At 45.5% G+C, this 15571-nt stretch overlaps 2 protein-coding genes across 2 annotated transcripts in view; one reads left to right on the forward strand and one right to left on the reverse strand.

The window, feature by feature from the left end:
- The window catches only part of LOC115416382 (RPA-related protein RADX-like), a 10649-nt gene extending 2045 nt beyond the window's left edge, over positions 1-8604 (forward strand). The window contains exons 2-13 of the mRNA XM_030130119.1: positions 1576-1586; positions 3545-3653; positions 3741-3832; positions 3915-4043; positions 4137-4229; positions 5012-5185; positions 5260-5384; positions 6222-6430; positions 6511-6596; positions 7156-7413; positions 7498-7629; positions 7800-8604. Coding sequence (XP_029985979.1) covers positions 1576-1586; positions 3545-3653; positions 3741-3832; positions 3915-4043; positions 4137-4229; positions 5012-5185; positions 5260-5384; positions 6222-6430; positions 6511-6596; positions 7156-7413; positions 7498-7629; positions 7800-7924 — 1543 coding nt within the window. The 3' untranslated portion in view covers positions 7925-8604. The remainder of the gene's footprint in view (positions 1-1575; positions 1587-3544; positions 3654-3740; positions 3833-3914; positions 4044-4136; positions 4230-5011; positions 5186-5259; positions 5385-6221; positions 6431-6510; positions 6597-7155; positions 7414-7497; positions 7630-7799) is intronic.
- Positions 8605-8922: 318 nt separating this feature from the next.
- On the reverse strand, positions 8923-15436 carry LOC115416384 (asialoglycoprotein receptor 1-like). Its single transcript, XM_030130120.1, has 8 exons — positions 15192-15436; positions 14838-14945; positions 14415-14504; positions 12971-13036; positions 12805-12897; positions 10533-10687; positions 9261-9456; positions 8923-9210 (listed from the first exon to the last, which is right to left on the reverse strand). The coding sequence occupies exons 1-8, from the start codon at positions 15247-15249 to the stop codon at positions 9053-9055; spliced, it is 924 nt and encodes a 307-aa protein (XP_029985980.1). The 5' UTR covers positions 15250-15436; the 3' UTR covers positions 8923-9052.
- Between the last annotated feature and the right edge of the window lie 135 nt (positions 15437-15571).

Consider the following 15571-nt stretch of genomic DNA (forward strand, 5'->3'; position numbering starts at 1 on the left):
CACATGAACAGGTATGAACACACATGACACAGGTATGAACACACATGACACAGGTATGAACACACATGACACAGGTATGAACACGTATGACACAGGTATGAACACACATGACACAGGTATGAACACGTATGACACAGGTATGAACACACATGACACAGGTATGAACACACATGACACAGGTATGAACACACATGACACAGGCATGAACACACATGACACAGGTATGAACACGTATGACACAGGTATGAACACGTATGACACAGGTATGAACACACATGACACAGGTATGAACACGTATGACACAGGTATGAACACACATGACACAGGTATGAACACACATGACACAGGTATGAACACACATGACACAGGTATGAACACACATGACACAGGTATGAACACGTATGACACAGGTATGAACACACATGACACAGGTATGAACACACATGACACAGGTATGAACACGTATGACACAGGTATGAACACGTATGACACAGGTATGAACACACTTGACACAGGTATGAACACACATGACACAGGTATGAACACGTATGACACAGGTATGAACACACATGACACAGGTATGAACACACATGACACAGGCATGAACACGTATGACACAGGTATGAACACACATGACACAGGTATGAACACACATGACACAGGTATGAACACACATGACACAGGTATGAACACGTATGACACAGGTATGAACACACTTGACACAGGTATGAACACGTATGACACAGGTATGAACACACATGACACAGGTATGAACACACTTGACACAGGTATGAACACACATGACACAGGTATGAACACGTATGACACAGGTATGAACACACATGACACAGGTATGAACACGTATGACACAGGTATGAACACACATGACACAGGTATGAACACGTATGACACAGGTATGAACACACATGACACAGGTATGAACACACATGACACAGGTATGAACACACATGACACAGGCATGAACACGTATGACACAGGTATGAACACACATGACACAGGTATGAACACACATGACACAGGTATGAACACACATGACACAGGTATGAACACACATGACACAGGTATGAACACGTATGACACAGGTATGAACACACATGACACAGGTATGAACACGTATGACACAGGTATGAACACACATGACACAGGTATGAACACACATGACACAGGTATGAACACACATGACACAGGCATGAACACACATGACACAGGTATGAACACGTATGACACAGGTATGAACACACATGACACAGGTATGAACACACATGACACAGGTATGAACACACATGACACAGGTATGAACATGTATGACACAGGTATGAACATGTATGACACAGGTATGAACACACATGACACAGGTATGAACACACATGACACAGGTATGAACACACATGACACAGGCATGAACACACATGACACAGGTATGAACACGTATGACACAGGTATGAACACACATGACACAGGTATGAACACACATGACACAGGTATGAACACACATGACACAGGTATGAACATGTATGACACAGGTATGAACATGTATGACACAGGTATGAACACACATGACATAGGTATGAACACGTATGACACAGGTATGAACACACATGACACAGGTATGAACACACATGACACAGGTATGAACACGTATGACACAGGTATGAACACACATGACACAGGTATGAACACACATGACACAGGTATGAACACACATGACACAGGTATGAACACGTATGACACAGGTATGAACACACATGACACAGGTATGAACATGTATGACACAGGTATGAACACACATGACACAGGTATGAACACACATGACACAGGTATGAACACACATGACACAGGTATGAACACACATGACACAGGCATGAACACACATGACACAGGTATGAACACGTATGACACAGGTATGAACACACATGACACAGGTATGAACACACATGACACAGGTATGAACACACATGACACAGGTATGAACATGTATGACACAGGTATGAACATGTATGACACAGGTATGAACACACATGACACAGGTATGAACACACATGACACAGGTATGAACACACATGACACAGGCATGAACACACATGACACAGGTATGAACACGTATGACACAGGTATGAACACACATGACACAGGTATGAACACACATGACACAGGTATGAACACACATGACACAGGTATGAACATGTATGACACAGGTATGAACATGTATGACACAGGTATGAACACACATGACATAGGTATGAACACGTATGACACAGGTATGAACACACATGACACAGGTATGAACACACATGACACAGGTATGAACACGTATGACACAGGTATGAACATGTATGACACAGGTATGAACACACATGACACAGGTATGAACACACATGACACAGGTATGAACACGTATGACACAGGTATGAACACACATGACACAGGTATGAACATGTATGACACAGGTATGAACACACATGACACAGGTATGAACACACATGACACAGGTATGAACACACATGACACAGGTATGAACACACATGACATAGGTATGAACACGTATGACACAGGCATGAACACACATGACACAGGTATGAACACGTATGACACAGGTATGAACACACATGACACAGGTATGAACACACATGACACAGGCATGAACACACATGACACAGGTATGAACACGTATGACACAGGTATGAACACACATGACACAGGTATGAACACACATGACACAGGTATGAACACACATGACACAGGTATGAACATGTATGACACAGGTATGAACACACATGACACAGGTATGAACACGTATGACACAGGTATGAACACACATGACACAGGTATGAACACACATGACATAGGTATGAACACGTATGACACAGGCATGAACACACATGACACAGGTATGAACACGTATGACACAGGTATGAACACACATGACACAGGTATGAACACACATGACACAGGCATGAACACACATGACACAGGTATGAACACGTATGACACAGGTATGAACACACATGACACAGGTATGAACACACATGACACAGGTATGAACACACATGACACAGGTATGAACATGTATGACACAGGTATGAACACACATGACACAGGTATGAACATGTATGACACAGGTATGAACACACATGACACAGGTATGAACACACATGACACAGGCATGAACACACATGACACAGGTATGAACACGTATGACACAGGTATGAACACACATGACACAGGTATGAACACACATGACACAGGTATGAACACACATGACACAGGTATGAACATGTATGACACAGGTATGAACACACATGACACAGGTATGAACATGTATGACACAGGTATGAACACACATGACACAGGTATGAACACACATGACACAGGTATGAACACACATGACACAGGTATGAACACACATGACACAGGTATGAACACACATGACACAGGTATGAACATGTATGACACAGGTATGAACACACATGACACAGGTATGAACACGTCTGTTCCATGTGACTGTTCCGTGTTCTTCTGTCAGAGGTCAGTGTGAACAGCAGGAACCCCAGGGCTCAGATCTGTGTTCTCCCAGAATCCTCTGTTCTTCCAGAAGATCTGCCTCCTGCACCTGAGTTCACCTTCTACAACAGGTAAGAACACCTGAAGGGGACTGGGTCTGACTGGACCTGGTTCTCTTCTGCTCCTCCTCTGCTCCTCCTCCTCTGCTCCTCTTTCAGTCTGCAGCTCTTGGACCGCCCCCACGGTGTCATCTGTGATGTCATTGGTTTACTGACGTTCTCAGGACGTCCAGAGCGAATCAGGACTAAAGGTGAGTTTCACCTGAAGACTCCAAACACACGAGAAGAAGCAGAGACGACAGGAGTTCAGCTCAGCTGTGTTTTCATTGGCAGACGCTCATGGGGTGGAGTTTTTTTTGGAGTACCGTTGGCTCCGATTGGAGGACGGCAGCAGCGATTATCCAGTCATGGTGAAGCTCTTCTCGACGTCTCAACCTGACGTTCAGCGTCAGCTCCACCCATGTGAGACTGTCAACACACACCTGGAGTCTGCAGGGGTTTAGTGGGCGTGTCCTTTTTAGTGGGCGTGTCCTGTAACGGTGTCTGTGTTCACAGTGTCTGTGGTGGTCTGCAGCCGAGTGAAGGTGATCAGAGTGGACCAGCACCAGTACCTGAGGAACACCACCTACACACAGGTCTACTGCACAGGTACTACTACTGCACAGGTACTACTACCGCACAGGTACTACTACTGCACAGGTACTACTGCACAGGTACTACTACTGCACAGGTACTACTACTGCACAGGTACTACTGCACAGGTACTACTACTGCACAGGTACTACTACTGCACAGGCACTACTACTGCACAGGTACTACTACTGCACAGGTACTACTGCACAGGTACTACTACTGCACAGGTACTACTACTGCACAGGCACTACTACTGCACAGGTACTACTACTGCACAGGTACTACTGCACAGGTACTACTACTGCACAGGTACTACTACTGCACAGGCACTACTACTGCACAGGTACTACTACTGCACAGGTACTACTACTGCACAGGTACTACTGCACAGGTACTACTACTGCACAGGTACTACTACTGCACAGGTACTACTACTGCACAGGTACTACTGCACAGGTACTACTACTGCACAGGTACTACTACTACTACTGCACAGGTACTACTTCACAGATACTACTGCACAGGTACCACTACTACTTCACAGGTACTACTACTGCACAGGGACTACTGCACAGGTACTGCTACTACTGCACAGGGACTAGTACTACTGCACAGGTACTAATACTTCACAGGTACTAATACTTCACAGGTACTAGTACTTCTGCACCGGTACTAGTACTACTGCACAGGTAGTACTACTGCACAGGTACTAGTACTACTGCACAGGTAGTACTTCTGTACAGGTGTACTACAGTTGTACTATCTTTCTCCTCATTGGCTGATTGTCTGATTGACAGGTCAGGGCCACCACTCAGTGATGGGTTATCGTAAGCTCCACCCAGTCCGAGACTTCATCCGGTGGCTGCGGAGTCAGGATGACAGACAGGTGCAGAGCAGGGCTCTGGTTGGAGGATTCTTTGTGTACCCGCCCCCTCCCGTTTCCTTGGAGACGTTCATGAAACATCACAGAGGTCAGCTGACCCACACACAGCTCCTCCCTTAAACACATATGGACCGCCCCTTTAAACCCCGTCCATTTCTGCAGGTTCTCCAGGTTTCCTGCAGGGGGCGGAGCTTCAGGCAGAGATAGAAAGACTCTGTTATCGAGAGCGACGAACCTTCTGTATCCAGGCAACGGTTACCATGGTTACACACTGCCGCGCAGGACAGGTGACTGTTTTTAATTCATCCAGTTTTCCATGTGTTTTACTGAACTGAGTCCACAGCAGGTCTGGACCCCCTTCAGGTCTGGTCTTCCTTCAGGTCTGGACCCCCTTCAGGTCTGGTCTTCCTTCAGGTCTGGTCTTCTTTCAGGTCTGGTCTTCCTTCAGGTCTGGTCCTCCTTCAGGTCCGGACCCCCTTTAGGTCTGGACCTCCTTCAGGTCTGGTCTTCCTTCAGGTCTGGTCTTCCTTCAGGTCTGGACCTCCTTCAGGTCTGGTCTTCCTTCAGGTCTGGACCCCCTTCAGGTCTGTGATGCCCCCTTTACCCCTGGTGTCCAACAGTAGGTTCTGGGTCCCGTCCACAGTAAACGTCCACATCCAGACTCCATGTCCCAGCATCCCTCAGGACGCAGCTGAAGCTCGGACACATGTCTCCAGTTCACCCCCCGTCTATGATGTGGTTTTAGCACACACCCCCACCCCCACCCCTCAGATGACCAGAGGACAGTCCCCTCCTATCTTCACCTGAGTCCACCTCGGTGGGTCAGTGGTCAGTGGTGTCCTGGTGTGGTGTGGACATCATGGACATGGGGTTTGTAGTGGACAGACTCTGGGACACTCCCAGTCCGTCCGTCCATGTGAGGGTCTCCATGAAGACCAGCTCCTCAGGGACCCGTCCCTCTGGGTCCAAAGGGACAACAGGACTCCGGTCCATTGTCTGGGTCCAGGATCTGGGTCTCAGACAGCGGTGCCTGGTCTTCAGGGTCCCCAGAGGATGGACCTTCTGTCCTGTTTGAACGTACCTGTGTCTTCCTGTCCGTCTGACTGTGTCTGTGTGTCCTTCAGGAGGACCGCTGTCTCTTCTGGACCTTCAGACCGTCCCCCGTCCCCTGGTCCTCCTCTGGTCCTGGTTTCTCTAAACCCTCCCCCTCCCTGTCCTCCTCCTCCTCTGTCCTTCCTCCTCTCCTCTCCTCCTCTTCCTCCCCTTTACCTCCGGCCTCTCCGTCGTCAACTGTCAATCAGCTGACGCCCCGCCCCCTGGACCGCAGATCAGGGTGAGTCCGCATTTTACCCACAATGCTTTGTGTTATGGACCTGTTATTGTAAAGTTGACCTGTACGTTGGCGTGTTTCAGATGTGTGAAGAGGAGGCTGTCCTTCGAAAGTCCAAGGAAGAGACGTCCACGGGTCACAGTGGAACCGGACCAGAACAAGGACACAGGTACCAGGACCAGGACTGTCCACAGGACCAGGACTGTCCACAGGACCAGGACTGTCCACAGTAGCAGGGTTAGATCGGTTCTTTTCACGTGCCGGTTCTTTTTGCAGATCGGTTCTTCTTGCATAACAGTTCTTTTTGCAAATCAGTTCTTTTTGCGTACCGGTTCTTTTTGCAGATCGGTTCTTTCTGAGGACCAGTTCTTTTTGCGTAACAGTTATTTTTGCATATTGGTTCTTTTTTGGACCGGTTCTTTTTGTAGACTGGTTCTTTTTGGGGACCAGTTCTTTTTGCGTAACAGTTATTTTTGCATATTGGTTCTTTTTTGGACCGGTTCTTTTTGTAGACTGGTTCTTTTTGCGCATCGGTTTTTTTCACGGATCGGTTCTTTTTCGGACCGGTTCTTTTTGCAGACCGATTCTTTTTCGAACCAGTTCTTTTTGCGAAACCGGTTCTTTTTTGGCCTGGTTCTTTTAGCAGACCGGTTCTTTTTTGGCCTGGTTCTTTTTGGACCGGTTCTGGTTCTGCTCTCTGGTTCTGACTCTTCTCTCTCTGTGTTCAGTCATTCTGTTTCAGGCCTCCATGGAGTTTCTGGAAAACGCTGACGACACTGACGAAGACCACGCCCATGACAGCGACAACTCGTCTTTCGTGACCGCCCCCCTTCTCCCCACCTTCCCTCCGGTTGCCATGGAGACGTTACCCATGTATTATGACCACGAGCACCGGGAGGAGCAGGCGGTTACCGTGGCGATGGGAGGGAAGACGTCCAAGAACTTCAACCTGGCCATCGAAGAATATTACACACTGAGAATTAGAGGTACGGAACGCACTGAGACTACGGCTCTGTTCTGATCTGTTCTGTTCTGGTTCTGTTCTGGTTCTAGTTACAGTCTGTGTTCAGCTCTTTCAGGTGTGTCCTTTGACGTGGTCTTCCTTCCTGACTCCGCCCCCTCGTTGCTCCATCATTCCAACACCTGGAGCTCCATCCTGTCACACAGAGCCTTCAGCTCACACACACCTGCACCTGCACCAGGTTAGACACGCCCACACACACACTGGCACCCACCTGGTGCCTGTGTGTGTGTGTGTGTGTGTCAGTGTGTGTGTGTGTGTGTGTGTGTGTGTGTCAGTGTGTGTGTCAGTGTGCTTCTATTTGTTCCTTTTTATTCGTTAACTGTTGTTTTTCCCTCTTGTCCGTTTCAGCTGACCTCATCGCCATGGCGCCTCAGCTGACCAATCAGAGGCTGGTGTGTGTCGTGGAGGCGTGTCATCTGGGCGGAGCCAGAACTGAACTGGTCCTGGTTCGAGCCTTTCCTCTGTCCGGCTGAGGGGCTGATGGGAACTGTGGTTTTTTAGGAACCGCTCATGGATGCACTTTATGACAGGAAGATGAAGCTGAAGCTGAGGATGATGGGAGTTGTAGTTCTGGGACCTTAGAACTGAACTACATGTAAAACCACACCCAGTGTTAGATAGAAGCCTTTCTAACCTGAGCCATGAATGCCTCTGTGCTGATGGCATTTGTAGTTTTTTGTTTTTTTTTTTACCTAAATTGTTTCCTTTGAAGGTATTTTGTCCAAAATGACGCTACATTAGTTCTGTAAAGGTTTAAAGTTCTGTAAATGCACAGATTGTGTAGATTTGTTGTGTGTTTTCCAAACCCAAAGGGAGTTGAACTGTGTTGAATTATTAACCGTCTGAGGTGAATTAACTGCATGTATACTGACTTTAGCCGCGCTCATATTCTTATTTCATCTGCACTTTTATGTTTTGTTTCTTCAAAAGTTTATAAGTTGAACAGAAAAAAACCTTCAGTGTCTTTAAGTTTTGTGCCAAAAAGTTTCATTGTATTTTGTTTTGCACTCGTTCCATATTTATTTAACACTTTGACACTTTAACCATTAATGTGAAACACTCAACATGTTTTCTTTTTTAATGTTTTATTGATTATTTTGGAGTTAAAGGTGCTTTATTTTCTGAAAGTACCAATAAACTCAGTTGTGGTTTTTAAGTTTTAGTCTTTTTTTTTCTGGAATAGGATCAGGTCTGGAGTCTGATCCTATACATTCAGTCGGACTTTGGATGAGTTTAAATCACTTTTTTTTTTTTTAATCTCAACTGAAACACCTGGTTAGAAATAAACATCCATTATTTTGTCTTTTAGCTGCAGTGCCACCAATGGCCACAGGAGGAACATCTGTTCTGTTACACGTGTGAAACAGAACAGATTGTCTGTATTTTCTTCTGTTAAATCTACCTGGCTACATGACCGGCTGCACTCGTACCGCTCTGTAGGGGGCACTGTTGAACCATTTCACCACATCCATTCAAAGGCTGTAAAACATCAGGTTTATTCATAAAATGCCATAATTTGTGAATAATAACAATAATAACTCCAATTTAAGATGATGTTTATTTTAGATCCAAGCTGCGAGGGGGCGGAGCTTGATGCGGTTTTAACTGCGGAGGGCGTGGCTCTGGCAGATGAACCTCATCCTGGTGGAGCAGTGCAGGTCGTTGAGGCGACCGTCGCTATGGAGATGAGCGCAGTCTTCGTCTCCGGGTCCGAGGCCGTGTTCGGTCCAGGCGTCGGGTTGGCCGGGTTTTCCACCGCCTGGAAAGCACGCAAACACAAACAAACAACATGACCCCCGACAGGAAAACATGTGACCATGACAGGAACCCGAACAGACGCCGACGTTCGGACCAGCGACCCGACAGTGAAGAAGAAGACCAGGAGGCGGACCCACCTTCGGTTCATGATGTATGGCGTCTGGTTGACCCACTCCCACTTCCCGGTCCTCTCGTCTGTCAGACCCACCCAGTAGAACGTCCCCGTGGCGTGACGGATCACAAAGTCCTGGATCACACACACACACACACACACACTGGTTTAACTGTCCTAGTCCAGTCCAGGAGTCCCACAGGGCTCCGTACTGGGTCCTCTGGGACTGAATGGAGTGTTTTTATCTGGACACTGTCTTTGTTGTCGGCCTGACCTGTGGCGCCCAAACATTTATGAAACACTTAAAGCAGCGTCTGACTGGAAGCCCACATGTGTGTCCACGTGTGTCCAACTCCAGTCGTGTCCTAATTCTCTCTAAACCATTAGTCTCATAAATAAACACAGTCCGTTTGTTTACAGAACAAACCCAAACAGCACTCAGGCCTTTTTGGGACTTTAGTGGCTCAGTGCATTGTGGGAAAGGCGACCAAGTGAAAGCGGTTTGTCACAGATTTGGAAAGAACATGAGTGCGATGTCTGCACAGTAAACGTCTCCAGTCCACCAGGTTGTTTTCCAGTCGGTGGACGAAGGTAAAGGACAAACATGTGGGTTCAACACTGACCAACAGACAAACTGATGCTGCAGGAACTCACATTCCCACAATGCACTGAGCCACAAAAGCTCCTAAAAGGCCTGAGTGACGTTTGGGTTTGTTCTGTAAACAGACTGAGTTTATGATGGAGTCATCTACGACGCTGTTGAGGTGACTGTTTTTTTCAAGTTACTTTATTAACAATAATAATTAAAAAATAATAGAATAATAATAAAAACACACCTATTCACTCCTTTGCTATCTATATAAATGTTTCTTTTTATGCAGATGATGCCCTCTTGGATTGATATATTAGTGAAACAAGCTGAATCAGAGTCATTTATTAATACGATAGAAGTCAAAGGTGTTCCACAGGGCTCTGCATTGGCTCCTGTCTTTTCCACATGATCATATTTTATTTCTATCTACCCTCCTCATCACCACATACATCAGAGGACCTGTTACAAATATGAACCAGTGTTAGATATAAGCCTGAGCCTTAGTTTGACATAAACTATGTTGTATTTTTACACTGATGACACCGTCCTCTCTGACTGGCTTCGCCACAGGCCACGCCCACTCTCTGTTGACCTCTCTGACAGATGTGAAATGTCTCACCCAGTCGTCGTCGGTCATCAGGATGACCAGATGGGACTCGTGTCCGTTGCACCAGTCTCTGGCGTCGTGCCAGGCTAACGCCGTCTTACTGAAGAAATAACAGCTGGAGCCGGACTGGTCCCAGTCCAGAGGACAGCAGCCGTCCACCGCCGAGGCTGACGGACACAAACAACAACAATACAACAGCGCTACGACTGTACTCACATCAGGTCCAGTCCAGTAAACATGAACCGTGTAGACGGGAACACAGTGAACGCATCACAGCTGGATGAGGTGTGTTTACTGTTGTGTATGAGGTGTGTTTACTGTTGTGTATGAGGTGTGTTTACTGTTGTGTGTGTTTACTGTTGTGTATGAGGTGTGTTTACTGTTGTGTATGAGGTGTGTTTACTGTTGTGTATGAGGTGTGTTTACTGTTGTGTGTGTTTACTGTTGTGTATGAGGTGTGTTTACTGTTGTGTGTGTTTACTGTTGTGTATGAGGTGTGTTTACTGTTGTGTGTGTTTACTGTTGTGTATGAGGTGTGTTTACTGTTGTGTGTGTTTACTGTTGTGTATATGGTGTGTTTACTGTTGTGTATGAGGTATGTGTGTTTACTGTTGTGTGTGTTTACTGTTGTGTATGAGGTGTGTGTGTTTAGTGTTGTGTGTGTTTACTGTTGTGTATGTGGTGTGTTTACTGTTGTGTATGAGGTGTGTTTACTGTTGTGTGTGTTTACTGTTGTGTATGAGGTGTGTGTGTTTACTGTTGTGTGTGTTTACTGTTGTGTATGAGGTGTGTTTACTGTTGTGTATGAGGTGTGTGTGTTTACTGTTGTGTGTGTTTACTGTTGTGTATGTGGTGTGTTTACTGTTGTGTATGAGGTGTGTGTGTTTACTGTTGTGTGTGTTTACTGTTGTGTATGTGGTGTGTGTGTTTACTGTTGTGTATGTTTACTGTTGTGTATGTGGTGTGTGTGTTTACTGTTGTGTATGTGTTGTGTGTGTTTACTGTTGTGTATGTGGTGTGTGTGTTTACTGTTGTGTATGTGGTGTGTGTGTTTACTGTTGTGTATGTTTACTGTTGTGTATGTGTTGTGTGTGTTTACTGTTGTGTATGTGTTGTGTGTGTTTACTGTTGTGTATGTGTTGTGTGTGTTTACTGTTGTGTATGTGGTGTGTGTGTTTACTGTTGTGTATGTGTTGTGTGTGTTTACTGTTGTGTATGTTTACTGTTGTGTATGTGGTGTGTGTGTTTACTGTTGTGTATGTGTTGTGTGTGTTTACTGTTGTGGATGTGTTGTGTGTGTTTACTGTTGTGTATGTGTTGTGTGTGTTTACTGTTGTGTATGTGTTGTGTGTGTTTACTGTTGTGGATGTGTTGTGTGTGTTTACTGTTGTGGATGTGTTGTGTGTGTTTACTGTTGTGGATGTGTTGTGTGTGTTTACTGTTGTGGATGTGTTGTGTGTGTTTACTGTTGTGTATGTGTTGTGTGTGTTTACTGTTGTGTATGTGTTGTGTGTGTTTACTGTTGTGTATGTGTTGTGTGTGTTTACTGTTGTGTATGTGTTGTGTGTGTTTACTGTTGTGTATGTGTTGTGTGTGTTTACTGTTGTGTACATGGTGTGTGTGTTTACTGTTGTGTATGTGTTGTGTGTGTTTACTGTTGTGTATGTGTTGTGTGTGTTTACTGTTGTGTATGTGTTGTGTGTGTTTACTGTTGTGTATGTGTTGTGTGTGTTTACTGTTGTGGATGTGTTGTGTGTGTTTACTGTTGTGGATGTGTTGTGTGTGTTTACTGTTGTGTATGTGTTGTGTGTGTTTACTGTTGTGTATGTGGTGTGTTTACTGTTGTGTATGAGGTGTGTGTGTTTACTGTTGTGTATATGTTGTGTGTGTTTACTGTTGTGTATGTGGTGTGTTTACTGTTGTGTATGAGGTGTGTGTGTTTACAGTTGTGTGTGTTTACTGTTGTGTATGTGTTGTGTGTGTTTACTGTTGTGTATGTGTTGTGTGTGTTTACTGTTGTGTATGTGTTGTGTGTGTTTACTGTTGTGTATGTGTTGTGTGTGTTTACTGTTGTGGATGTGTTGTGTGTGTTTACTGTTGTGTATGTGTTGTGTGTGTTTACTGTTGTGTATGTGTTGTGTGTGTTTACTGTTGTGTATGTGTTGTGTGTGTTTACTGTTGTGGATGTGTTGTGTGTGTTTACTGTTGTGTATGTGTTGTGTGTGTTTACTGTTGTGGATGTGTTGTGTGTGTTTACTGTTGTGTACATGGTGTGTGTGTTTACTGTTGTGGATGAGGCGTTCCAGGGAACATTTCAGCGAGGCCACCGTCCTGCTGATGGAGTCCAGAACAGACAGCTGCTTCAGTGCGTCTGAAACTAAAACACACCCAGTTCAACACACTGAGGCCTGAAGCCAACCCAACACACCACATGTGACTGAGTCCAACACCTGACGACAGCTGGTCCTTGTTGTATTCCACCGCAAACTTCAGCCGCTGAACGTCTTTAGCTGCGTCTGGATCAGAGTTCAACACACGTTCCAGTTAGTTTCACCTGTTCAACAGTTAACCCCCGAACACCGAACAGTTGAAACTGGATTTATGAAGGCTCTAACGTCCGTTTATGGACTTAAAGAAAAAAAAAGGTCAATGTTATCTCTGGTCTTAGTCTTTGTCATGTATGACGTTTTTTCAAATCCATTTACATTATTTTCAGTCACGTCAGCGTTTAGCAGTGAGCTATCACCTGCTAAATACAAGAAGCTACCATTAGCCCAGGTGGAAGAACTCTTACTGACGGAAGCACAAAGTTAACGTAGAATTCCATTAAAAACTAAAGACTCCATCGGCTGGTCTGCTTAGCGCTGTTCTCTGTGGTCAATGGATAATACTGATATGAAATGAAAGCTAAGCTAAGCCACTGAGCTAACAGGAGCTTACATTGGCTACTGAGCTAACAGGAGCTTACATTAGCTACTGAGCTAACAGGAGCTTACATTAGCCACTGAGCTAACAGGAGCTTCCATTAGCCACTGAGCTAACAGGAGCTTCCATTAGCTACTGAGCTAACAGGAGCTTCCATTAGCCACTGAGCTAACAGGAGCTTACATTAGCCACTGAGCTAACAGGAGCTTACATTGGCTACTGAGCTAACAGGAGCTTACATTGGCTACTAAGCTAACAGGAGCTTACATTAGCCACTGAGCTAACAGGAGCTTACATTAGCCACTGAGCTAACAGGAACTTACATTAGCTACTGAGCTAACAGGAGCTTACATTAGCTACTGAGCTAACAGGAGCTTACATTAGCTACTGAGCTAACAGGAGCTTACATTAGCCACTGAGCTAACAGGAGCTTACATTAGCCACTGAGCTAACAGGAGCTTACATTAGCCACTGAGCTAACAGGAGCTTACATTAGCTACTGAGCTAACAGGAGTTCACATTAGCTACTGAGCTAACAGTGGTGTATATTAGCCGGTAAGCTAAGCACAGATCGATAGTTCAGTTGTTTATGTTGTTCAGCGTCTTTGAGAAAACTCTTGTACCTGAAGCATGAATTTATTTAACGGATAAGAAAAAGTTGATGCTAATTTTTATTGCATATTAGACGTGTCCTAAACTTTATGAAAGAAGATTGTGTTTATTTCGTAAATAATGAGAAATTTACTTTTCTTCACAAATAAAGTCAAAGATGACACTAATTAAATTCATTCTGTTATTAACACAGCGCTGTGTCCACTGGTCTGGATGTCCACTGTGTGTCCACTGGTCTGGATGTCCACTGTGTGTCCACTGGTCTGGATGTCCACTGTGTGTCCACTGGTCTGGATGTCCACTGTGTCCACTGGTCTGGATGTCCACTGTGTGTCCACTGGGTGGACATGCCCTTACCTTTGGTCAGCTGATGAGCGTTGGTCAGACCTTCAGTCAGGTTGGACACTTTCTTCTCAGTGGACCACAGTCGGCTTATTGTCTTTGTGTCTGTGGAGACAGAGACACAAGGACAGACCTGACTGTTCCTCCCCTTTGGTCCACTGGACTCTTCTAAAACACAAATGCCAGTGTTTGTCTGTCCTCGTCCATGTCCTTCTATGGTCAGTCTGTATTTAACGTCCATCCTGCGTGGACTCATGTGTTCACTAGAGGTCCCCATGTGTCCTGTCCATGTCCTGGACTGGACTGGGCTGGACTGGGGTTCAAGTCCATGTCCTGGACTGGGGTTCAGGTCCATGTCTGTGTCCATGTCCATGTCCTGGACTGGACTGGGTTCAGGTCCTGTCTGTGTCTTTTATGTGCTCATGTGTCACTTCTCACTCGTGGCTCCGACAGCGATGATCAGGACCAGGATGATCGTCACCATGACAACAGGAAACAACCAACGCCTGAACCTGGAGACACCAGAGAGAGAGACAGGAGACGGCTCTGGCAGACAGACAGAAGGACAGACAGACAGAAGGGCAGACAGACAGAAGGACAGACAGAAGGACGGATGGACAGACGGAGGGACAGGTGAATATTTCAGTTCTCTTAAACTCAACTCTTCGCAGTCTGACATGAGTGGACAGGTGGACAGACAGGTGGACAGACAGGTGGACAGACAGATGGACAGACAGGTGGACAGACAGATGGACAGACAGGTGGACAGACAGGTGGACAGGCAGGTGCTACCTTTGTTCCAGAAGGAGCTGCTGTCGTCTTCAACATCATCATGGTACTCTGTCGTCATGGTGACAGTGTCCCTGCTCCTTTTTGTCTTCTTCTTCTTCTTCCTCTTCTTCTTCTACCTCTTCTTCTCACCGTTGGTCTGAGTGTGTGAGTGGAGGTCGATGGCCGTCAGATGAACTTTGAACTGTTAAACACTAGCATGTGTGTGTTTGTCCAACGACTGTTGGATCTACAGACTCTGAAAACCAGTCCAACACATGAGTCTACTACTATGACTATTATTATTATTATTACTACTACTATGACTATTATTATTATTATTACTACTACTATTATTAATATTATTATTACTACTACTATTATTACTATTATTATTATTATTA

This window comes from Sphaeramia orbicularis, unplaced genomic scaffold, assembly GCF_902148855.1.
Source record: "Sphaeramia orbicularis unplaced genomic scaffold, fSphaOr1.1, whole genome shotgun sequence".
In the NCBI taxonomy this organism is placed as follows: Eukaryota; Metazoa; Chordata; class Actinopteri; order Kurtiformes; family Apogonidae; genus Sphaeramia; species Sphaeramia orbicularis.

Excerpts from the sequence above, each read along its gene's own strand:
- LOC115416384 (XM_030130120.1), bottom strand. The coding sequence starts at position 15,249 with ATGACGACAGAGTACCATGATGATGTTGAAGACGACAGCAGCTCCTTC. Across the intron at positions 14,946-15,191 it reads CAGCTCCTTCTGGAACAAAG|AGCCGTCTCCTGTCTCTCTC; the intron begins GTAGCACCTGCC and ends TCTGTCTGCCAG. Across the intron at positions 9,457-10,532 it reads TGATGACCGACGACGACTGG|GACTTTGTGATCCGTCACGC; the intron begins GTGAGACATTTC and ends TGTGTGATCCAG.